Source organism: Castor canadensis, chromosome 5 (assembly GCF_047511655.1).
Source record: "Castor canadensis chromosome 5, mCasCan1.hap1v2, whole genome shotgun sequence".
Taxonomy (NCBI): Eukaryota; Metazoa; Chordata; class Mammalia; order Rodentia; family Castoridae; genus Castor; species Castor canadensis.
In genome coordinates, this window is record NC_133390.1 from 73,047,770 (window position 1) to 73,072,831 (window position 25,062).

Here is a 25,062-nt window from a genome sequence, read left to right on the forward strand (position 1 = left end):
AGGGTCCCTTACAGAATAATTGAATCCACTGTTGGATCAGGGAAAAACAGAAGACAACACTTGAAAATTTGTGGTGCCAGAAACTAAAGTGCTGAAAAAGGGATCAAAGTATGTCAAAAGCACACAGGAGCCAGCATTAAAGAACTCCTAATGGCCAAGGGTGGAACAATATAAGCAAGAAAATAAGAAATGACAGTATTAGATAATTCTATAGAATAGAGAAAATACTGAAAAATACACTGTGTTAAATTACCTCCTCCAAGATATTTGTCAATTACAAAGAGAAAAATAGTAAGTTTACAGTGGAGAAACCTAGTAGATGGCATCTTAGCAAAGAATGAAAGTTAGTATGGCCAATTCCAAGTAATATCCACATAAGCCCCTGCCATGATGCTCTGAGAAAGACACATCATCTGTAGGATTATAAAAATACAGAGCTCCGATCTAACTGGAGAAAACACAAGACAAACTCAAACTGGGAAACACTCTACTAAAGTATCAAGGTCATAAAAGACAAGCAAAGACTAAGCAACTGCTAAAGATTGGAGGAGACTAACAAGATACAACTACTAAATGAAATGTGGGACACTGAACTGAATTCTAAGAATAGAAAAGGGACTTTAGGGAAGAAACAGATGAAATTCAAATAAGGTCAAGAGTTTAATGGTATTTAAGTTCCTGATTCTGACAGCTGTTAGTACGGCTGTATAAATTTTAACATCAGGAAAAGCTGGGTGAAGAGTATGAGTGAACTCTTTTAAAGTGTAAAAGTATTTCAAATTAAAAGTTGAAATACTGTTGTAGACTCTGGTTTTTCTAACAACAAAAAATATTTTTCATTTACATGTTATTTCACAGGTCTGTGACCCTTCTCCTAAACAAAATAAAATAAGCTTTATCTCACATTTACTTTGTGCCATGCACTGTTCTAGGTGCTAAAGAAACACCCAACTGGGGTGATGGGACACATGGTCACCAGTCTATTACAGTAACTACATTTTCATCCCATTTAAAAATTAAAACTAAGGCCCAAAATAGTTAAGTCTTGCCTAAATTTGCATTAATAAACTCAAAACTTAAACCTAAGCCTTCCATATCCAGGAGCTGTTAGCATACTAACTACTACAATCTGTGAATTATTTCTTATACTCAAGTTACCAGTAAGGAAGCAAAACATTAGGGAGGTCTTACCCAAGCTGTAAAGTTTAAAAACTAAGACTTAAAACCAAAATCTGATAACTTTCAGCCCAGTGCTATTTCTACTGCACTACTATAACTGCTTCTTAGTAAGGATAGATTTTATTCAAATTTATCTGAAAATGTTCTTTGCACAAACACCTTGTATCTTTACACATATGAACCACAGTCTGCATGCTTCCAGAACATGGAATTAATTCTTCCTACTAGCTCTGGAACATCTTATGGTGTTCCTTTATTAAAAGAAAAGAAAGTTAGTTTAAAAATAAAGTGGACAAATACCAAAAATATTTGGGTAAAGCATTATAAAATTTGAATGTCAATGCCATCTCTTTCAATTACTAGTTGAATGAACTTGGCTTCCAAAAGTAATATGGCAAAGCAAGAAAAGCACAGGTTAAGAGTTAAAAGAAAGACAATGTAACTCCAAGTAGTAATACTAACAGTATGAGGCTGAGCAACCAAAATTTAACTATTTGGAACTTTGTTTGCTGGTAAACTAGAAGTGGAAAACCCTCATAGGAGTTCTGTAGTATTGAGTAAGACTATGTATGCAAAATACTAACACTACAGAATATACCAATATATGACAAATTCTTGATGTTATTAATCATTTCCTCATCTGTTAACTGGTAGCAGTAATAATATCCACCTTACTTTCATCAGAAAATTAAGATTATGTAAAGAATACTTGAAGTAGTAAATAAACATATACTTATTAATCATTACCATACAATTACAGATGTGTAATTGGTTAGATCATAGTTACCAATTTATACAAAGTACCTTCACTTTGACATCTTGATATATAAAATTCAATACAGCTAAAAATAAACCTTTCCTATTAGATCCTCCTTCCAATTTCCCTGCTTTTCAATATATTACCCACCTCTTGTCCAAGATGCCCTTTTAATTTCCTTCTCTACCATCCATCCAAGACCAAGTCTAGTGTTTTTTTTTTGTCCTCTCAGGATCATATATAAACCTAGAAACCACACTTTACATTTCCTTCTCTAGGTCATTTATAACAATATTCAGTCGGGATTCTCATACAACACTAAAAGAAACAAAGTTGGCTTTTCTTTGTGAGTTATAATTTGGCCAATCTGCATCAAGAGCCTTAAGAAATCCATATGGAAGAAATAATGTCACAATGTCCATATAATATCACAATATTATTTATGACAATAAAAAGGTACAAATGTCTAATGCTGAATAATAGTGAGATAAGCTACAATGCTGTATTACTTATACAACTAGCAATATGACATTTGATTAACAGTAATGACAAAGAGAAATGTTCATAGTTTAAGTGATATAAATATATATTCACAATTTTATACAAACACACAAATAACTATACAGGAAAACAACAAAAAAGAAATGCTAAAATACTAACAGAAAGCATTAATAGTGGTTATTCTAGAGTAGGATGATTATAGCAATTTTTATAATCTTCGTAGCTTTAAAATTTTTACATTTTCTCAATAAGTATGTGCTACTTTATAATCTTAAAATAACATTAAATCCAGTTAGTACAAATCCCTAGTATTAACCAAAGAAAAAAATTTACCATCATCTTAACATACCTAAGTTGATCTAAAAACTAAAATACATATGCCACCAACATGAAATTGAAAGAAAATCTCACGGATGAGTTTTTAAAAATAGTCACCAAATAAATTTTGATCTCTACCTCACATCACCAGCAAAAATCAGTTCTAAATGAACTTTCAATCTAAATCGGGAAGGAAAATCCTAAAACTTCTACAAGTTATCAAGGGAAAGTATCTTCATGATGTTGGGTTAGGCAAAAACTTCTTAAATAGTTTTAGAAGACACAAGACACTAAACAAAAGAATCATAAACTGAACTTTATTAACCTCCTATTAATAAAAAGAATAAACAGGCTAGTCACAGTGGGAAATAAAAATTACACACACACTACAAATAGGGAAGAAAAATGAACCACCTAATTGAAAAATGAGCAAAAGAGGGTTGTGCACCTTACAAAAAAAATACAAATTATCAATAAACATGGGAAGGTACTCAACTTCATTAGTGCCCAGTGAAATGAAACCTAAAATCACACTGCACTTCTACTGTGCAACCATCAAATGGCTAAAATTGAACTTTGGTATTTGACAACACCAAATAGCAAGGACACAGACCAACTGTTAAAAAGTGGTAAAACCAACCAAAACCTTTTGACAGTAAGTACTAAAACTGTATATATGCCAACCTAGCAAATTCAAGAAAATAACCAATAGCAATGAGTACAAACATGCATCCAAAGGCATATCCAAGAATATTCACAGAAGCATTCCTCTTAACAGCCAACATCCAGAAAGTTGCTTTGTTTGTTTGTTTGCTTGTTTTTCTGGTGGTGCTGTGGGACTGAACCCAGGACCTTGTGTAGCCTAAAGAAGCACACTCTACTGAGCTACACCTCCAACCCACTTTAAAAATAATCTAAATGCCAACTGTACTAGAATTAATGATGTATTCATACCACTGATTATACAGAAATGAGAATAAACTTATTACTATATACAATAAGATGGTTATATATTAACAATGTAAAACAATGAAACCAGATATTAGATTACCTAGTGTATATAATTCTATTTATATCAAATTCAAAATCAAGTAAGTTCAGAGCCCATGATAAAAGCACTAGGGTAGCTGTAGCATCTAGGAAGTAGAGGAAAGTTGTGACTAAGATGGATAGAAGAAGGAAGCCTTCTGGGACATAAGTGATGTTCTGTATCTTGATCTGGGTACATGAGAAGAAATTCATCAAGATACACAATTAAGCATTTGTACACTTCTCTGTATGCTTTATTCCAGTAAAAACACATATACCTAGAGAAATAACGCTAAATGTGTGCACACATACATACACACAAGTGTTCCTTTTATCATTATTTCATTCATAAAAATAAATTAGGCAGTTTTACATGCAACATGAAAATCTCAACAAAACGTCATTAAATGAACAATGCAATTTTCAAATGCATACAATAACTTGAACAGTTACATAAAATGTATGTATTTTATGTACCAAAAGCAGATTTTATGTAGACATAAATACACACATAATGTTTGTTTATAAACTAAAAGCTTCTAGAAGGATATTGGTAGTAATCTCTTTGGAATTAAGAGTAGGCAGAGGTTAGAAACAAGGGACCTACGTAATAAACTACATCATATAATTATGAAAAAAAACCAAAGTAGATAACTTCTACTTTGAGCCTGATCTAGCTGAGCAGACCTCAGCAGGATCATATACAACTTCGTCCTAAATAATTTCCAATTTGTGCATTATTGACCTAAGAAAGTATAACTCCCATTCAGTACCACACAATCACAATTCCAGATCAATTAGAAATCAAAGACAACACAGAAGACTATGTTACTAAAGTTATCCACAGGGTCAAACTACTCTTAACAACAGAGTAAAAAACAGATCATGCTGGGTTGACTCTCTAAAACAATCTACTGTAGGTTGAGCATTCCTTACCAACAAAGCTGAAATCCACCTGATGGTGTGACTCAAGTGATAGAACTTGCCTACTATGCTTAAGGCCTTAACCACACTCCCCAGTATCACTGAAAGTTCAAAATACAAAATGCTCCAAAATCAAAAATTTTGGGGGTGCTATACTGATGCTACAAACAGATTTTATCCTAACCTCAACCTCATATAGGTAGGTTAGTCAAAACACACAGTAAAAATCATGTATAAAATTATTTTCAGGCTATGAGTATAAGGTGAACATGAAATACAAATGAATCTCATATTCAGATTGGATCCCTTACCCAGAATATATCATTATTTATATGCAAATATACCAAAACCCAAATCTGAAATACTTCCAGTCCCAAGTGCTTCAGATAAAAGATGCTTGATTACTTATCTACACAGTGAGTTGAAATCACTAATAAGAAATAACATGACTCTCACAGGAAAGACTATGAAGGAACAGTATGCAGTCCATGTGTTCTGCTTTAGATACTGACTTCTAACTGATAAGACTTAACAGCCATGTAGCATGTAAATAAAATCTTGTGGGGGAAAAAAAACTAGAGATGATAATAGTTACTCTCAACTCTCCTTACCAGTGCTTTACTTCATCTACTTCTGAAAATGATATCCAGATTATGCTGAAGTAAAAGGATCTGAATTTAAGAAATGCACACCTCTTGAAATATACAGCCCCAACAAAAGCCAATAAAATGACTTTAAGATTCAACAGTCTATAAACATAAAACTACTACTGAATCCCTGAGGTGAATTTCAAAGAAATGCAATAGTATTAAGAATTGGCTACAACTTATAAATGACTTTGAAAAAGTATACAATATAATGGATGAGAAGCTGGAGTGATCCAAAGAGAGAAGAAACAACTGCCAGTGGCTGTTTGAGTAAATACAAAGGCAAACATATTTGTCACTTTCCAAGATGATTCTGAAAGATTAGTTGTCATCAACAAATGCAATCCAATTCTGTAAGTGAACCAGAGTACAGAGTACATGACAAAAATAGTACCAGGCCCATTAAAAATTATTCATACATACAAAATGCATGAAAGTATGTCTACAATTTTATTCAATGTTGCAGTATAGTACAGGATCCATGATTAAAATAAAATACCGTACAAATGCTGAAGCACATTCTCTCAGGAGTTATACAAACCTGAGATATTTTTATGACACCATTATATGACTACAACATGTTTTTCCTAGATAGCCCTGGTTTATAAAATACTTTCTTTTCACTCAAATGATATACTCCAACAATTAGAAGACAAATGTGAATTTCATTGTAAATTATAATGTGCTCCATTTTGTGAATATAGAACATAAGTCTCTTCTCTCAATGTGCTTACCATCAAATTGGAAAAATAAAGACCACAAAAACGTATGACTTTCCAAATCTACCTGAATGAATGTGGATGTTTTATATAAGAATAAAAGGATAAGCCAAGTATTTTTCTTAAATTTCTGAAATAAATTTAATTTTTGGTTGAATAGCTTTCTAACAGTGCTCTCTATCTTTACTGTCCAACACAGAAGCATTAAGAAACATGTGGTTACTAAGCATCTGAAATGTGATCAGTGAGACTAAGGAACTGAAAAATGTAATTTTAACTTAAATATCTATCATATTTGAAAACAGACTTCAAAGTTGGCCTATACTGATTTAGAGTAGTAAATCCTGAAAACAATTTCCACAATTGAAAAATTTATACTTCAACTGTCAACAGACACTAGGGAGAGTTTACAAGCACACAACCTAAAGTTATTAACAATTTAAGAAAACTCATCTTTTTGTTCTAAATTAGTTTTAAAAAGTTAGTATGAAAAAAGCTCTTGGGCTGATGGAGTGGCTCAAGCGCTAAGAGTACCTGCCTAGCAAGCACAAAGCCCTGAGTTCAAACCCCTGTGCTGCCAAAAAAAAAAAAGTTTTTTATGACTTTCAAATGAATGAGCAAATGAAAGAAGAAAAGCAGTTGTATGCATATATGAATAATAAAACAATAAGATAAAAGAAAAGCAGTGATGTGTTTAATATCAATTTTTTAAAGGTTTTAGCATAATTCAGAAAGGATGCAAGTAAGGCCTGTTAGCTTAAGTTTCTATGCTCTTGTGGATCTTGATAATATTGCTCTAGGTGAATATTCTCTTTTCAATTCAAAAATGTTTATTTATGATACCAGAGCCTGCCCCTTGCCACCCTTGCCTTATGAACAGAACCATAATATAAGAAGTAAAGGATAAAATTTCTCATGTCTACTATGTTCTATTATAAAACAATGTTACAAAAATCTTAAATTCTGCCCATTTGCTACATAGCATGATCCAGTTCTTTACAGATTCATTTATCATTGCCTTTTAGGAGTAATAGGACTCAACTTTGGAGTTTCAAGCAAACACTGAAGAAATTTCAGAATAACAAAGAGTTGAGAAAAGTTCAAAATATGTTGGTAAATAGAAAGAGTAGATTAAAAAAAACAAAACAGTATGGTACTATGTGTGATATGCACATGGGGAAAAAAAATAGACCAAAATATTAGAAGTGATTATATCTGTGTGACAGGAATATATGGTAGGGTATTTATTGTGGAGCTATGAATACCCATGTTCACATAAAACTTGCAGGCCTCATGGAGTGGCTCAAGTGGTAGAGCACCTCTCAAGCAAGCATGAGGTCTGGAGTTCAAACCCAGTATCACCAAAAAAAAAAAAAAAAAAGTAGGTGGGGAGGGAAAGTCGACATAAAACCAGCATACCAATGTTCATAGCAACTTTATTTGTAATAGCCAAAACCTAGAAAAAAACTTTAATGTCCCTCAATAAGAGAATGGCTAAACTATGGTATAGCCATACCTTAGACTAATACTCTACAATAAAAAGGAACAAATTATTGATATACACAACAACTTGGGTGGCTCTCAAGAGCTATGTGAAAAAAGTCAATTTCAAAACATCACATATTGTATGATTTCATCAATAAAACATTCTCAAAATGAGAAAGTGAGAGCAATGGAAAAAAGATTTGGGATCACAAGAGACTAGGCATGGAGGTGTGAGGGGAGGTGTAACTCTTAAGGTATAGATCTTTTCTTCTTTGTTCTTCTCTATCTACTTTCTGTCCATAACCACTTATCCCTAAAGCCATAAACTGAGGCAGAACAAGGTGTCCAGTCTCAGCCAGGATGAAGAGGTCATCTGCATGGGAATGGTGTCCAATACAAGCTGTCAGAGTAGGGCTAAGGGTATATAGCTCAGTGGTAAAATGCTGGTGTAGCATGCATGAGGCCCTGAGTGTGATATCCAACACAGCAAAAAAATAAAAAAGACTTCTTTCAAGATGTAAGAGCCCAAGCAGATAGGGAAGTTCTCCATAAAGAAGGGAAACTCATCATGAGGTGCTGTAGTCCAAGCAGTATAAGGAAGGAAGGGTCTGTGTTGTGAGGGAAGAACCTTCAGGAACAAGCAATCAGAAGCTGAGTGAGGGGAAGAAAGTATCAGAGTAGGTATGGACCAGAAGTCTATCAAAACAAGAATGCCATAAAGAAGGAGAGGGGGTCCATGTAGTGCTGAAGTCCAGTTCATTTCCTCAAAGAATATCCAGAGGGAAAAAGATATCCATGCAGGGAGTGTGGTAGCAAGCACTGCTGTGTGGTATAGAAACTTAGGAATATCTCCACAGGGAAGGACAGAGCAGTAAGTAACCACAGTAAGGATAAACAAGCCACGTTTAACACTGTCTAACGTGTCTACAGTTCAGTAGGTAGAGAGTATCCTACCTACATCACACAAGCATCCAGTGTGAACCTGTGGGTTTTAGTATTGATGGATGTAGAAATAATGATACATATAACTGTATATAACGAACTATACACATATTCTCTAGCTCAGTGGTGAAAGGCCTAGAAGTAGACATATCCCAAAAATGAACATCATGTTGAGTACCAAGATATTAGCTTTTAAATACCATTCTCCACTAAAATGAACTAGAACTCCTTGGAGAAATGGCTGACTCCAGGACCGAAACAGGAAAAGTACAAAGTAAGTCTAGCACATCTGTGCTAGAAAGCAGGGAAGTATTCAAAGACTGATGAGCACGTTAAAGAACACAGAGCCAGCTTGAAGAGGCAACCATTGGCTAAATTTTTTTTTTCTTGTTACAGGGTCTCCAACCTGTTGACCAAATCTTAAATAAATACAGCAATAAAATACTCTTAGTAATACATTTTTTTACGTAGTAAAATGCAATTAAAAATCTTAGTCTATATTGATATGCATACATAAATGAATTTTTTTTAATATGATGAAGGGCCTGGACTGTAGCTCAATGGCAGATTACCTGCCTAACATGCATGAGGCCCTGGGTTTGATTCCCAGCACTGCAAAAGAAAAGAAAGGTGAGAGGAATGAGATTAACATACTGTGGCAAAATCTAGTAGATACTATCTTACTCAATCAACCAACTGTATCAGAATGGGGGACAATAAAATGTATATGCCACCTATTAGAGGAAAATGGGAAGAAAGCATAGAATCACTTCTATAATATTCCTACCAAATATCCTTACGAAATTCTATAAAATAAATGCAAAACACAAAAAATTCCAAACTAATGACAACTAAAGAGGCAAAACAATTAAATGCAACATGCAATTTTGAAATGGATCATTTTGCAAACAAACTTTAACTACTGAAGACTCCAAAGTAACTGACAGAAAAGTAGCTCAGTAAGGATATAAAAGAGTTAAAAAATACAACCTGACCTAACTGATGTAGATAAAATAACCAACAATAGCCAGACACATATTCTTTTCAAGTGAACACAGAACATTACCCAGTAAGTCTTTAGGCACTGAAACAAAAGTTTTAATAAATTTAAAAAGACTGAACTCATAATTCCCTAAAGACAACGATTAGCTATCAACTATAAAAGACCTGAAAAGTTTTGAAATATTCAATAATTAAGTAGAAGACTTTATTGACTCACAGGTGAAAAAGAAATCACAAAGTTTAAAAAAGTGTTTTGAATTATACTATAATGAAAATAACATCAAAGTAGTGCTTAGAGAATTCAGAGCGCCAAGTGCTTATATTAAAAATGAAGGCTCTCACTTGTAATCTCAGCTACTTGGGAGGCAGAGATGAGGAGGATCACAGTTCAAGGCCAGTCCAGGCAAAAAGTTAGCAAGACCTCATCACAACCAATAAGCTGGGCATGGTGGGGTGTACCTGACATCCCAACTACATAGAAGATATAAATAGAATTACTGTCCAGATCAGTCTGAGCAAAGATGAAAGATCCTATTTGAAAAATAAGTAAAAGAAAAAGGCTAGGAACTTGGCTCAAATGGTAGAGCCCTTGCCTAGCATGCACAAAGCACTGGGTTCAATCCCCAATACTACAAAAAGAAAAAAAAAAAAAAAAAGAAACTTCTAAAATCAGTCTTTTCATTTCTACTTTAAAAAGTGAAGAAAATAAGAGCAAATAAAAACTAAAGTAGTGTAGAAGGGAGGAAATAATAAAGAATAAAAATGAATGAAAGTTAAAGTAAATAATAGTCAAAAATAAAACAACTTGGATTCTTTAAAGTAACCAATAAAACTGATGTGGGGGAAGGTGGGCCAAATAATGTATATACATGTAAGTAAATGTAAAAGCAATAAAATAAAAATTAAAAAAAAAAGAAAACTGATATAGTCAAACTAAGGAAAATACAAATACCAATATCAGGAAAAAGAATGGCATCACCATAGATCATTTAGATAATAAAAATATGTCAATTAAACTGTTAAGAAGAGGATTGGCTCAAGTGGTAGAGAACCTGCCTAGCAAGTATGAGGCCCTAAGTTCAAACCCCAATGAATGTGTGTGGCGGAACACACACAACACACACGCATTCCTTAAAAAATACACTTTACCAAAATTTATTCAAAAAAAGAAAATTATTTATGTATGTTTTTAAAATTGAATTTGTAACTTAAAAGCTTCCTACGATGAAAACTCAGCAAAAGATTAGCCTCACTGGTGAAGCCCATCAAATATGCAAGGTATCGATTATATTTTCAGAAAATAGAGGAAATACTTCCTAATCCATTTATAGTAAGGCCAGCACTCCTAAATACAGATAAGATATTGCAAGAAAAGGTAACTACAGACTATATCCCTCACAAAAATACATATAGACACGTACATATGAAACACATACATAAAAATTAGTTTGACAAAGTTTTTTTTTTTTTTTTTTTTTAAATTTACTGGGGTTTGAACTCAGGGCATCACATTTGCAAGGAAGGAGCTCTACCACTTAAGCCACATCTCCAGCCCATAAATTTAAAAATTAGTAATCTCAACCCAAGAGCACATAAATAAAATGACACACTGTGACCAGGTGTGACTCATACCAGTAATGCATAATTTAACATTTGAGAATCAATGAATGCACTTCACCATACCAAGAGAATAAGACAGAAAATAAAACCATATCATCTCAATAGATGCAGAAAAAACCATTTAAAAAAATCTTTGTGGTTAAAAAACATCTCAGCAAACAAGGAGGAAAAAAAATTGCAACCTAATAAAAGCCATCTATGAAATAGCTACAGCCAACTTTTTTCTTTTTTTGAGACAGGCTCTCACTATGTACTTCAAACTAGCCTCAAACTCAAGGTCCCCTGCCTCAATTTTCTGAGTGCTGGGATTACAGGCTTGAACCACCAGCAGCAGCAATGTTAGCTTTAAAAAAAAAAAAAAGACAGTTTCACTATGTAGACCAAGCTGGCAGTCCTCCTGTCTCAAAGAGCTGGGATTAAGTATATGCCCCACCATTCCCAACTAAGCTAACATAATGTTTAATAGTAAAAGACTAAATGCAGTTTCCCTAAATTCTGTGAAAAATACAACACTTCTATTCATCAATTGTTCTGCAGGCTTTAGTCAATGCAGTAAGGGGGAAAAAAAAAAAACCTAAAATATAGATTGGAAAGGAAGAAGTTAAACACGGGCAACATGATAGTAAACAAAGGAATACACAACGCAACTATGAGAACTTATACCAAGTAAACGTGGCAAAGTCACAGAACACACAGTCAACTGCATCTCTGTATCCTAGTAATGAATAATTAAAAATTGAAAAATACCATTTACAACTGCATCAGAAAACATAAAAAATATTGGGATAAATTTAATAAAGTGTCCAATTACTCTACACTGAAAACTACAGAACAATGCTGAGATAAGTTAAAGAAAGCCTAATTAAGTGTAAGATACACCATGTAATGGATTGGAAACCACTGTTTAAATGTTGACTTTTATCAAATTAATATACAGAATCAATGCAATACAAACAAAAACCCAGCTCACTCTAAACTGAGAAAGAATGATTCTATATATGCAAATGGACAAGACACAACTTGTCTTGCAAAACAATAACAAAATTGGAGGTCTTTTACTACATGATTCCAAGACTTACTAAGTAAGACATACCAATCAAAACTGTGACTCTGATTTAAAGATGCATACTAGATCAAACAAAATGAAAACTCAAAAAAATAAGACTTGGTCAAAAATGTACTAAGAGAAAAAATTTTCATAGTTTTGTTCATAATGATAAAAAAACAACAGACAAATAACCCTAAAAAGGAAAATTAGTTAACAAATTTTAGGATATTAAGATAGAACATTAATCAACCAGGAAAAGGAATCAATTATTGACACTCAACCAACATGAGTAGTAAAAACATTATCAGCAAAAGCAGCCATAGACTTACATATAATTCTATTTACATGAACTTTTCAAGAGACAACAATAATCTACGATGAAAAAATTGTAAACATTGTGGAGGATATTGATTGCAAAGAAATAAAAAAGAAAAACTAGGACAATGTGGACTTCTACATCTTGATGGGTTGTGAATTATATACATTTATGCAGTTGCTGAAACTCTGAAATATAAATTGAGGCTCTACGCCTTTCGCTTAAAGTATTTCCTCAATTAAGAATAAAAAGCACACCATGCATGATGGCTACACCTTTAATCTCAGCTACTTGGAAGACAGAGTTCAGGAGGATCATGGTTCAAGGCTAGCCTAGGCAAAAAGTTGGCAAGACTCATCTCAAACAATAAACTGGGCATGGTGGCATGTGTCTATTATCCACTCTTTGGGAAGGATAAGTATAAATTAGGTCTAGAGTGACCCAGCCAAAAACTCAAGACCCTACTCAAAAAATAGCTGAAGCAAAAAGGGCTGGAGGTGTAGCTCAAGTGGTAGAGCACCTGCTTAGCAAGCATGAGGCCCTGAGTTCAAACCTCAGTACTGACAAATAAGTAACTACTAAAATGTAAGCCAGGCATGGTGGTGCAGGTCTGTAATCCCAGCACTGGGAAGGTTGAGGCAGGAGGATCATGTGTTTGAGTCAGCCTAGGTCTCCAGACCCTGTCTCAAAACAAAAACACAAGAAAAATGTACATCTTCACTCAAAAAATATCTGACTGCCCATTACATCCTAGGTATTAAAAACCCAAAATTTAAGGGCAAGACCTAGAAAAGAGACCCTATAATGACAAGAGTCTGCAAGCAAAGAAATGCAAAGTAAGTTAGTTATAATGAAAAGTCACACAAATGAGAAACCTTGAAACTGAGACTATGTGAGTAACAGAAGATTGCTGAACAAAAAACATTACAGGAAACATTACAGACATACACAATATGTACAAAGTAACAGAAAAATATCATAGTGGGCCTAGGCAGCTAAAGTAATCTGATCCAGTTAAAACATGAACTACATATGAGGGACTGACAATGTACTACTACAGAAGAAACTGTATAAGAAAAATCTGATTATAAAGACTATTTCCAGCTGGCAAAAAAAGTGCAGTTTAGCTGTTTGGCAATGAGGAACCACTGAAGACGTCTTAGTAAGGGAATGAGAAGTTACACATCTCATTTGGAAGGATCACTACAGAAAGCTTATGAGCTACAAAGGCAGCTCAGGCTACAATCAGTCCAACAGAAAGGCTATTGCAATCTACAGACTAGTTCACTTGACAACAGCAGAATGTACATTCTTCTCAAACTCACATGGAACAGTTACCAAGATAGAAAACATTTTGGGATAAAACACACTTGACAATAAACATGTATGTATGCATTTTGATTGAACTCAAAGCAAGTACTCTACCACCTGAGCTATGGCCCCCAGTCTGTACCCTGACAAATTTAAAAGAACATTAATCATAAGCACTTGCTCTCTGACAAGCAATGGAATTAAAACTAGACAACAGTAATAAAAAAAGTAGCTGGAAAATACCCCTAAAATCCTTAGAAATAAAATAATGGATTTCTAAATAAGAGTCCAAAGAGGAAATCAAGAGAAATTAAAAGATATATAGAACTAAATAGAAATAAAAATTCAACTTTCAAGATTTGAGTGCTGCAGCCAGAGCAACGCTTACAGGGAAGTTTATAATGTCAAACGCATATATTAGAAAACACATCTAAAATCAACAACCTAAACTTCTACTTATCACAGAAGAGCACAGTAAACGTAATAAAAATCAGCGGAAAAAATCAAAACAAGAAATCAACAGAGAAAACTCAATGAAACTGAAAACTATTTCTCTGAAAAGTATCAATAAAATCAGTCAGCCTCTACTGTGGGAAGGGATACTGAGGAGTTGTTCAACAGATACAGTTTCAGTTTTGCAGGATTAAAAAGTTCTAGAGATCTGTTGTACAACACTGTGAATACAGTTAACACTACTGAACTCTAAACTTAAGAACAGTTCAAACAGTAATTAAATGAAAAGGCAAGACTGTGGCCAGGTTAACTAAGGAATAAGGAAAGAAGACACACTCTTTTCCAGAAGACAGAAGCAGAGAAATACTTCCTAAATCATTCTATAAGGCCAGCATTACCCTAATACCAAAAACAAACAAATGACAACAATAAGACTGTAGACCAGTAGCTCTTATAAACAGAGATATAAAAATACTCAAGATATTAACAAATTAAATTCAACAATGTATAAAAAGAATTATTCCTGGGATTTATTCCAACATGCAAAGAAATCAATTAATATAATCTATCCTCAGGATAAAAGAAAAAAGCACTACTGCAATATGCTAGGTAAAAGTTGGTATTAACACATGTATAAGTAGCTATCCATTCATTCACACTATGTGCCAACACCTGTGATATAGTAGAAAATAAGACAAAACTCCTGCCTTTGTAGACTCTGCACTCCATCAGAAAGACAGACATTGAACAAGTCATTATAACTCCCTATCACAGGGACTCAACCTAAAGCCCACAGAAGTGGAAGGTGGTGATGGTTTAGCATTATCGAGGTTAAAAAACAATGGTGAGGTATGGCTGAGGGGAATATTTCAAGAAGAATATATGAAGATCCTGAAGCAAAAGAAAAAGTACAGCATATTAGATAAACTTTAGGAACCTGGGTTTAATATGACAGAAAGAAGAAAATTACATAATGGTTTGGTTTTACTAATCACGGGGTAAAAATAAAGGTAGAAGCCTGGACCTGATGACACAAATCTGTAATCCTACCATTCAGGAGGCTAAGGCAGATGGATCACAAGTTTAAGGCCAACCTGGGCTCATTGTAAGACCTTTTCTCAAAAATAAACAAACAAACATAAAGGGAGAAGGCAGCAAGAATGATATAAATGACAAGCAAAATATCTTAGGTGTTAAATCATGATGTCTAGAATAGATAGGCAAGAGTAAAGAGCTGATATACAAAAAGGGACACAGAATAGGGGTGTACCAGGAAAAATTAAAGAAGGCAGAAGCTCAGTGGTAAAGTGTGTTCTTAGCATACGTGAGGTTCTATGTTCAATTCCCAGCACCTTCCCACCCTACCCCAATAAAAGATGAAGGCAGGAATTGCCAGGAAAACTTGAATATGTGATCTTTGTCTAATTCAAACTTCCTGCTCTTTAAGAACCAGAAGTTAAACAAAAGATCTTTAAAAATTAAGTGCTTTAAATTCAATACACATAATCCTAATAGAGAAATAAATGTTATCTTGGAAAAGATAAGTTTCTAAAACACTATAAAACAAAAACTTAATTTTACCCTTCAAATATGATTTCTGTCAACATTTTAGAGAACCTGTTCGAAAACTCTATTAGCCTTAAACATTTTTTGGAACTTCTTCAATGATGTTCAGTATTACCTAACACAAAATTAATATCATTTCTGTTAACTTCAATGTCTTATAAGGGAATTACTTACAGGGACATTAAGTGCATATTGCAGTCCTTGAGGAAGTCTTTCATGTGTCTCCATCTGCTCTTCATCATTTTTCACCGTCTCTTCATGGACCATGAGTTCGTCATGTGATATCATATCCTGTTGTCTCATTTCACTTTCTTGTAACACTTCATCTGCAGCAAGGATCTCCTGATGAGGCATACTTCGATCTTGAAGTACTGACTCCTGCAGTTCTCCAGACACAGTAGACTGGCCAGACACTCCACCCATTACAACCATTGCCCTGGAAGACTGCATTTCGTCTATGCCGCCACATTTAAGAAATAATCCTTCCAGTTTGTCGTCAATGTTCATGCTTAAGTATAACTGCCTAGAAAGACCAAGTTTGGCAACAAAGCATAATAAATTAGTTTTATATGTCTACTTGACATCTTTAAATTAAAAATTATGTAAGAAAAAAATTATGAAAGATATACATTCAAATTGAAAAATGTATTCCTGTAACTCAGAATATTTAAAATTACCAAGACAGGCTTCCAAAGGCTAGTAGAGTAAAACACAAATTTTCATTTTGATACTAAGGCATAAAATCCTAATCTATTTCATTATTCAATAGTGAACATGATATAAAGCCAATTGGGGAAAAGTATTTGTAACTTCAATTAAAGGACTTAGATCCTTTAGTATTATAGTGTCTTAAAATAAAATAGATGAACTCAATAAAGCATTAACTGACAGAATACTATTAGGCAATCATTAAAGAAAACTTAGAAAAACATAGTCATTAATTAAAAAACAGTTAAAGTAGGAATCAAAGAAGTCAGTACCCTATCTCACCTACCACACTGATAATAACTCTTTTTAAAAACATATTCAGAGACTAGGGGCATGGCTCAAGTGATATAAGGCCTGCCTACCAAGCATGAGGCCAAGTTTAAACCCCAGTACCTCTAAGAAAAAAATGGTACTTGCCTATAATACCAGTACTTAGGAGACTGAGGCAGAAGAACAATGAGTTCAAGACCAGCCTGAGCTACACAGAGTTTCAGGCCAGCCTGGGCTGTAGTGAGACCTTGTCTCAAAAATCCAAAACCAAAACCAAAAAGAATTACATCTAATATTGAGGTCATTAAAAAAAAGAGACAGTGATCTACAGACAGGAGTATATAAACAGATCAACTATCTTGAAAGGAAATTTGGTAGTATATTAAAAAAGCCACAAAAATGGACATATTCTTCTAGCCTATGTTTAAGAATTTACCTTATGGAAATCAGAAACGTATACAAAGTCAATGAAAATCATTACAACGGTGATTATCATAACAAAAAGTTAGAAATACATAACAAAAATAAGAAATACAAAAACAGGTTAAAATACATTTCAAAGTATTTTTAAAAACTGGACTACAATGACAGCTGTTAGCTAAGCAACTTCATGAATTTAATAAAAAAAAAACATTGAATTATATGCTTTATGGAGTGAATTTTACTGGATGTAAATTATACCTCAATAAATTATATAATAGTGGGTACCCTGTGTTTGGGAGGAGATACTGCTGATAGGTAGCAAGAAATAGAAGCTTCTGGGGACCTAGTGATGTTTTTTCTTGAGAGGAACACTGACTGCACAGGTATGCTCATTCTGTGAAATTTTAAGATGTATACCTGTTACCTGAACTCTTCCATAAATTATAATAAAAAGATGAAATATGCTGAAACAAAAAAATAATTCATGCAGTCATAAAAGGTTTTCTTTAAAAATATTTGAAGATTTGGGAAAATATCCCAATACAGTAAGAGGAATATATGCCATGTATGTCCCTGTATGTGAATGTAGACAGGTTTATCTAAAATAGTAACAACATTAGCACTACCAATGAATGGTGGGATTACCTTTTTTTTCTCATTTCTCCTATTTTTTCCTCATATTTCTCTCTAAATTAGAAGTTTCTATACTAAACTATAGCCTTTTACAAATGTGTTCATTTTCCCACCCCCAGATTAGAGTTTGAATTCAGAGCCCCATGCTTGTTAGGCAAGCACGCTGCCACTTAAGCCATGTCCCCAGACTTAAATTGTTGCTACTAATATTCTAAGTCACACAGAATTAAACAATTTTACTAGGTTGTGGTAAGAAATTAAGAACTAGACACTATAAGAGTAACTACACTGTCTTATTTTGTTAATTATTATAGAAGAGAAAGACAGTATTTTCAATCTGATCTTCTAACTTGGTTGCTGTATATTCAGATTCCACTCGAGTATTATACCAAGTCATATAATAACAATCATGAAATCCAAGGAAGATCAAAGATGTTTTTTAAACTACTTTTATCACATTATGTGAAATAAATGTAACATTCATGACCCAATACAAAGGATCTACAATTAATAAATGCATTGACTGTTTCAATTTATCACCTCTTTTCCAAGTAAATCATTTAAGATTACTTCTTCATTGATGACTTTCTGAGGTCAAATAAGTAAGTTAAAATTCTGATAATCACTGAAATCAAAATACTTTTTCATTTAAGGATACTATCAATGAACCTTTATTTAAATGAACAGTTCATAAAACCTATTAACAGTAGAGTAAACAAAGAGTATAATTCATACTTGCTTTTCATGCCTTCCCTGACACACATAGGACAAAGGACAGCGCATCTGATTTTACTTTTCAAAATCTTCAGGTAGCAAACAAAATCTTACAGGTCAAAGATTTTAAATATATTACCAAATAACTGCTCTCTTTAAATATTCTATTTTACACATTTTTTTAGAGAATAAACTGTGCCACAATCTAAGTGGATATCTTTTAAGGCTAAACCTTGATAATTCTGGCTAATTCTCTGGAAATCCATGCAAATGAATTATATTTTTTTCTACACTATTTACTCTTTTCTTAAAGAATGTGGAAAGCCCTAACTAATTTAGAGACTTAGACATATGCAGAGCCACCATTCACAGAAAGTCTTTATTGCTGCTGCAGCTGCTACTATCACATACACCATTATTTGAAAAACTTTTAAGTTTTACAGAATATGGGAGATGTTAAAGAAATTACAAAAAAGAACAACCAACTTAGAGAAAGTGAGCTAGTGTAGACTCTCAGGTTTTTGTTTTTGTTTTAAAAAAGCAGTCAAAGTTGAGGCTGATCTGTTGACTTAACTCAAGGTCTACATTTCCCTACAGCAGTGGATCTCAACATCCGTGTTACTGATCATACACTTCATCAATTAAAAAATAATCTTAGGGCTGGAGGTGTGGCTCAAGTGGTAGAGCACCTGCTTTGCAAGCATGAGGACCTGAGTTCAAACCCCAGTCCCACAAAAAAAAAATAATAATAATAATCTTAGTATAACCTAATCTATGCATACTATTTAAAACTATATTCCTATGGTGTTATACCAATATGATATATATATATAAATATGTACGTATATTAAAACAAACTATAAAAACATAATTTGTACTAAACTAAATTCCTAACATCAAACTGAAACAACAAGTATTTACTGAGAAAGTAAAGTGCTTTAGGGACAGAGACTATTTTGGGGGGAAAAAAAAAAAAACATTAAATGAAGGACTTGGGACAGGAAAATAGCACACCTCAACAGAGGTAATACATTGAAAAGGAAGTAGAAATACTACAAGTAGAAGACAAACTTCTTCAAAAATTGTCCTAAAAACATACCATATAAACAGAAAAATGACTCTTCGTATTTATGCATGGTTCCTTATTCCTATGGTCCTAAATTAAATCATACATCTAGAGTTCAATTTCATTGAGATAATTTTCCTGAAGTATCAGAAAACTGGCAATTGAACTGAGGGCCTTTTGCATGCTAAGCAAGTACTCTTCCACTGAGCTACATCCCCAGCCCCAGAAAATACTTTAATATCAACAGAGCCTTCAATATCAATATCTACTGATTGAACAAGATATTTAAATAAACCTCGGAAATATCTATCAAAATAAAAACTGAATATACTCTTGATCTAGCAACCTCACTGCTAGGGATATATGCAATCCTGAGGGTTTATCCATAGAAGTCCATCAATAATATATGCAAAAGGTTGAATGCAATTGTTTAACAAGAAAAGACCAAAAGCAACCTATGTACCACTGATAGGAGACTTGTTTACATTAAACATGATTTAACTACACAATGGGATGTATGGTGCCATCAACAGGAATGAGGTTAGCTGTATGTGTTGGTACTACTGGGTACAAAAATCAAGGAGAACTACATAAAGATTCTTTCTTACTTTTTCAAAAAGATAAATAACTGACCAATGGTTATTCTGGAGAGTTTTTTTTCTGGAAAGAAAAATGAAATAAGAATCTATATGAAAAAGACTGATTTTAACCTCTTGCTTTCTCTTCTAAACCATGTCCCAGTACCTTTTTCTTCTCTCTCTCTTTCCCCAGTGGCGGTGGTCGAACCTATGGCTTCATGCATGCCAGGTAAATATGTTACAAGGAGGCATACCCCTCTCTTCTTTTCTAAATGTTACAAAAAGGTAACAGAGGGTGGAGTAACATGATTGACTCTAGGCCTTGTTTTTCTTTTTTCTTTTAAAATAAAACCTAATGTTATTTTTAAAGGTTTTAAAGACACATGAGCCACATCTTTATCGCAACATCAACTTTTCTTTGGGCATAGTAAGTTGGAAACTAACTGAAACACAACCCTCTAAAAAAAAAAGGAAACTTCCACAGGTCTACAGAAAAAGAAAACAGGACAAACCTACTATTAGAGAAATGATAATGTAGGCAAAGTACCTCGTCTTACTGTCCTTGTGTGCCATCACAGTTTTCACCTTTCCGCTGGTAACTCTGAGGCAGCTCAGGCAAAGCTCTCATGTGCCTTCAAAGACACAAATACAACAAAGGGTCTCATGCCCAACAGTTAATACATGCTATTTTCCTTCTCTAACTGAGTATTTTCAAGGAGGATTGGCCAAATGAGAGAAAAGTGATATAATCCATGCACATCAATATATTAATTACATACATAAATAGAAATTTGGGGGCTAGGAGTATTATACAGGAGAGAGAAGAAAAGAAATACTACTTTGTTTATATCATACTACTCACATGAAAAATCACTCTGGAGAGGGAAAAATACTAAACAATGAGTTCCCTGGAACCTCTGTCCAAATAGGGTAAAAGAAAATACATGTGATAATAAGCCTTTCTGAATTCTTTATGAAGACTATTTTATGAAGGAAGGGATCTTGGACAGTGACACCACATGGTACAAAATGGCAGCACTTTTAAGAATCAAAATGACAACAACAACAAAAAGAACTAAGAGAAGATGGACAATGATGTCTTAGGACTAATTTAGCTAAAGGTAGGGTGGCCAGCTTTTCTTTCCCTTTCGAGTTTACCCAGAGACAATGCTGAAAACTAAAACAGAGCAGGAAAAAAAGGAAGGGACCTGGCTGAGACCACTTTATCCTCAATTTTTCTTTAGCAGATTACATAGCTCTCATTCTTTCTCTGCTTCTAAGATTTATTCTTCCCTCATAACCATCCTTCTTCCAGAGAAGCAGGAAGGTCTGAGTACAGGGATATTTACAGGGTTACAGCAGTTTCCTGCTCTTTTATTCATTTATTAATGTGGACTGATCAATTTGATTTTCTTTCTTCACATGTTTCTAAACTTCTTTTCCTCAGAGAAGGAAAATAGCATGTATTAACTGTTAAGCACGGGACGCTTTGTTGTATTTGCATTTCTGAATGTGCAGTGAAGCACATGAGAGCCTTCCTTGCCTGAGCCACCTCAGAGTTACCAGAGCAAAGGTGAAATCTGTGATGGCAAAGAAGGGTGACACAAGGACAATAAAAGGAGGTACTTATCCTAGTTCGAGAGTCCTGGAATCCATCCATTGTTTCTCCCACCACCATCCCTTTCTACTGACAAATGTTTGGTTCAGCTGTGTAATAATAATCCTACCTGTAGCAGTTTATGTAACTCTCTAGTCATTTAAGCCTATTTGCAAAGATGTCTGAAAGAGAACATAAGTTACCAGCCATCTTTTTCCCTTGTCTTCTATGACTCTCCTTTTATTCCTGATCAACTATGTGTAAGAACTTAGAAACTAAACTTTATAGATTTACAAGGTGACATAGAGTTAGAAAGCTTTGAGTCAGAGCTTTTAATAAGGAATTAAAACACATGGGCTTTCAATATAAGCACTTGTGACAATTATTTCCAAAATGAGAGGGACTATTTGGGCTAGTTTTCAGAAGACAAAGTTAACAAAGTATAACATACAGACAAGCTGGGTACTACTACTCATTTTTAATTATTCAAGGCAATTAAAATGTTTAGTGAGGTTTTTTAATAGGAGTTTTATGCAATTAATGAGGAAGCAAACTAGAATTTCCAATCAAGTTTACCTTGCTCATGTACATTTTACCATATCATAACACTTCCTGACTTGAAAAGGTCCTAAACATGTTAGGAAGTCACTGAATTCATGCTCTGCTCACCACCTACTCTGAGGCCACTCCATCACCATTGCTTGGCTTTATAAAGCAACCCAATTCTCCTTTCTGAGTACTCCATCTCATAACAAGAGAGAACTTTCTAATGCAGAATCTCTTTTTCTCCTTTGGATGGATCAAACCCTTTCTATGTTTTCAATTTTCCTCCTTCCATCTATAGTACTCATACGTCAGGGAATTTCTCTTTAGCCATTCTTATTTTCATGGGCTTGCATATATCTTCTTAAATTTCCTTCCTTCCATTCTTCCTGTAAACTATTACAAGAAAATCTCTCTATTTATTTTTTTACTTCCAATTGGAAATTTTAAAAAATCCTAAATATGGCTGATAAATCAAAGAATAGTGCTAAAGATACGTCTATGTTAAAGAAAAGGGGGCTGTAAGTTTTAGAGTAAAAATGATTTGAAGTCTTCTGCCATAATCCTCTAAAATTATTGAAAGCACCTAGTTCCCTTCAGAATGTATACAGCATATCTACCTGTCACTTATCACCTTTAATTCATCTGAATTCAAATTGAAGTACTTCTCATTTAAAGATCCTGTTTTTGCTTTATTTATTGAGTCTGACAGTAACATTACTTCCCATCAACTGCCACAGAATAATGTGGAATTTCAACTATAAATTATGAGTCAAAACAAACTGTATTTTTAAAGAGTTATTTCCAACTTGGTTCATACCCATTAAACCTAAAAAAAAAAAAATTATTAAAAAAACTTTACTTTAGGCAAAAGAGAGAGGCACCCAAAGGAATTTGTTTTGAAATCAAGTAAAAAAGAAAAGGTAGATCCCAAAATATTACCTTTTTTGTTTGGCTGGTACTGGGGCAAGTCTGTACATACTAGGTAAGCATTCTACCACTGACCTACATCCCCAGACCTCACAAATCACTTTTAATCCAAAGCATTTTCAGCAAACTCCTGTTTGGGAGATGACAGTTACATTACTTTGGATATTAATATTTCTAACCTTATATGAGTAGTAAGAAATTTGAGTTTTAAACTGCATTAGAAATACAAGTATCAGCCAGCTCAGATTCATTTGGTGAGATGAAGAAACCCACAATCAACTCAAGAACACTTAGCAAATTTGCTGTTTGTCGTTCCAAAGAAGTTTTCTATTTTCTCATCCTTCAAAATAAAGTTTTGATCTAAGCAGAAACTGCTTACCTTTCATCTAAAAACAAAAGTTTTTTTGTAGGCACGTTCTCCAGAGACCTCTTCAGACATATCACTGCATAAATATCATTTTGCATCTTGCAAAGCCTATCTTGTAAAGTATGCTGATTTTTAAAGTGCTACCAGTTCAAAACATCTAGTGAGGACATTATTCATAATAATGGCAACTGGGCAAAATGGCCTTTCTGATAAGTGCCAGCAGCAACAAAAGATATTTAATAAACATACTAATTTCAAAAGCTGCTAACACGAGTATGAATCAAAGAATTTACAGGATAAGATTCACCACTCTGTACAATATGACAGCTAAATAAAACTATGATCATTTTTAACCACAAAAAAGTTTATAAATATTTTAGCCAAATGTAAGTTATATCTAAGTTAAAAGGCATTTCTATGTAACACTGAAACCTTCCGCAAAAACACCAGAATCTAAAATATATTGCATTCCAAGTATTTATCACTAAAATATTCTAAAACAATATAGTAAGAAAATGGTGGTATTTAGAAATATTAAGGGCTGAAGGTGTAGTTAAAGTGGTGCACTACCATAGCAAGCATAAAGCCCTGAGTTCAAACCTCAGTAAAGCAAAAAAAAAAAAAAAAAATTAAGTCCAAGCAAAACAGAATTCTACATTCTGTTGTTTCTAGTTATTGCCCTCATTACACTTTATGTAGTAATGTGTACAGTATTAACAATTCAAACATTAGTATCCAAATACTGATTCTATTATGAAACTGAATTTTCTATAGTCTTATGTAATAAAATGAATAATAAAAAAATACTTCTTGGAGCCAGGCACAGTGGTTCACAAATGTAATCCAGCTACTAGGGAGGTGGAGATTGGGAGGATCACAGTGTGAGGCCAGCTTGGGCAAAGAGTTATCAAGACTCCATCTCAACAAATAAGCGGGGTTTGGTGATGTACACTTGTGATTCCAGCTATTCAGAAAGTGTAAATAGAAGGATCACAGTCCAATGCTGGCCCCAGGCAAAATGGTAGTTCCTACTTGAAAAAAACAACCTAAAAAAGCAAAATGAGCTGCGCGCATGGTTCCAATGGTAAAGCACCTGCCTAGCAGGGTCAAGGCCCTGAGGTCACACTCTAGTACCACCAAAACAAAACAAACAAAAACAACATCTTGTGGTGGCTGAAGCCTATAATCCCACCTACTTGGGAGGTGGAGACAGACTGCAATTACATACCAGCCTAGGAAAAATTAGTGACACCCTATCTCAAAGAACTTATCAGGTATGAGGGAAGCAGAGGTAGGAAGGGTACCAGAGCAGTCAAAAAAGCAAGACCCTGTCTACAAAATAACTAAAGCAAAAAGGACTGGGGGTGTGGCTCAAGTAATATAGCTCATACCTATCAAGCACAAGGCCTTGAGTTC

At 33.9% G+C, this 25,062-nt stretch overlaps 1 protein-coding gene across 10 annotated transcripts in view; it reads right to left on the bottom strand.

Moving 5' to 3' along the window:
* The window catches only part of Znf148 (zinc finger protein 148), a 115,745-nt gene that overhangs the window by 45,438 nt on the left and 45,245 nt on the right, over positions 1–25,062 (bottom strand). For 9 of the 10 annotated variants that reach the window (XM_074073351.1, XM_020184190.2, XM_020184186.2 and 6 more), the window contains 2 exons: positions 20,757–20,841; positions 15,992–16,340 (listed from right to left, as the gene is read on the bottom strand). In XM_074073351.1, coding sequence (XP_073929452.1) covers positions 15,992–16,340; positions 20,757–20,782 — 375 coding nt within the window. In that variant the 5' untranslated portion in view covers positions 20,783–20,841. The remainder of the gene's footprint in view (positions 1–15,991; positions 16,341–20,756; positions 20,842–25,062) is intronic. The other variant, XM_020184192.2, reaches the window with a different exon arrangement.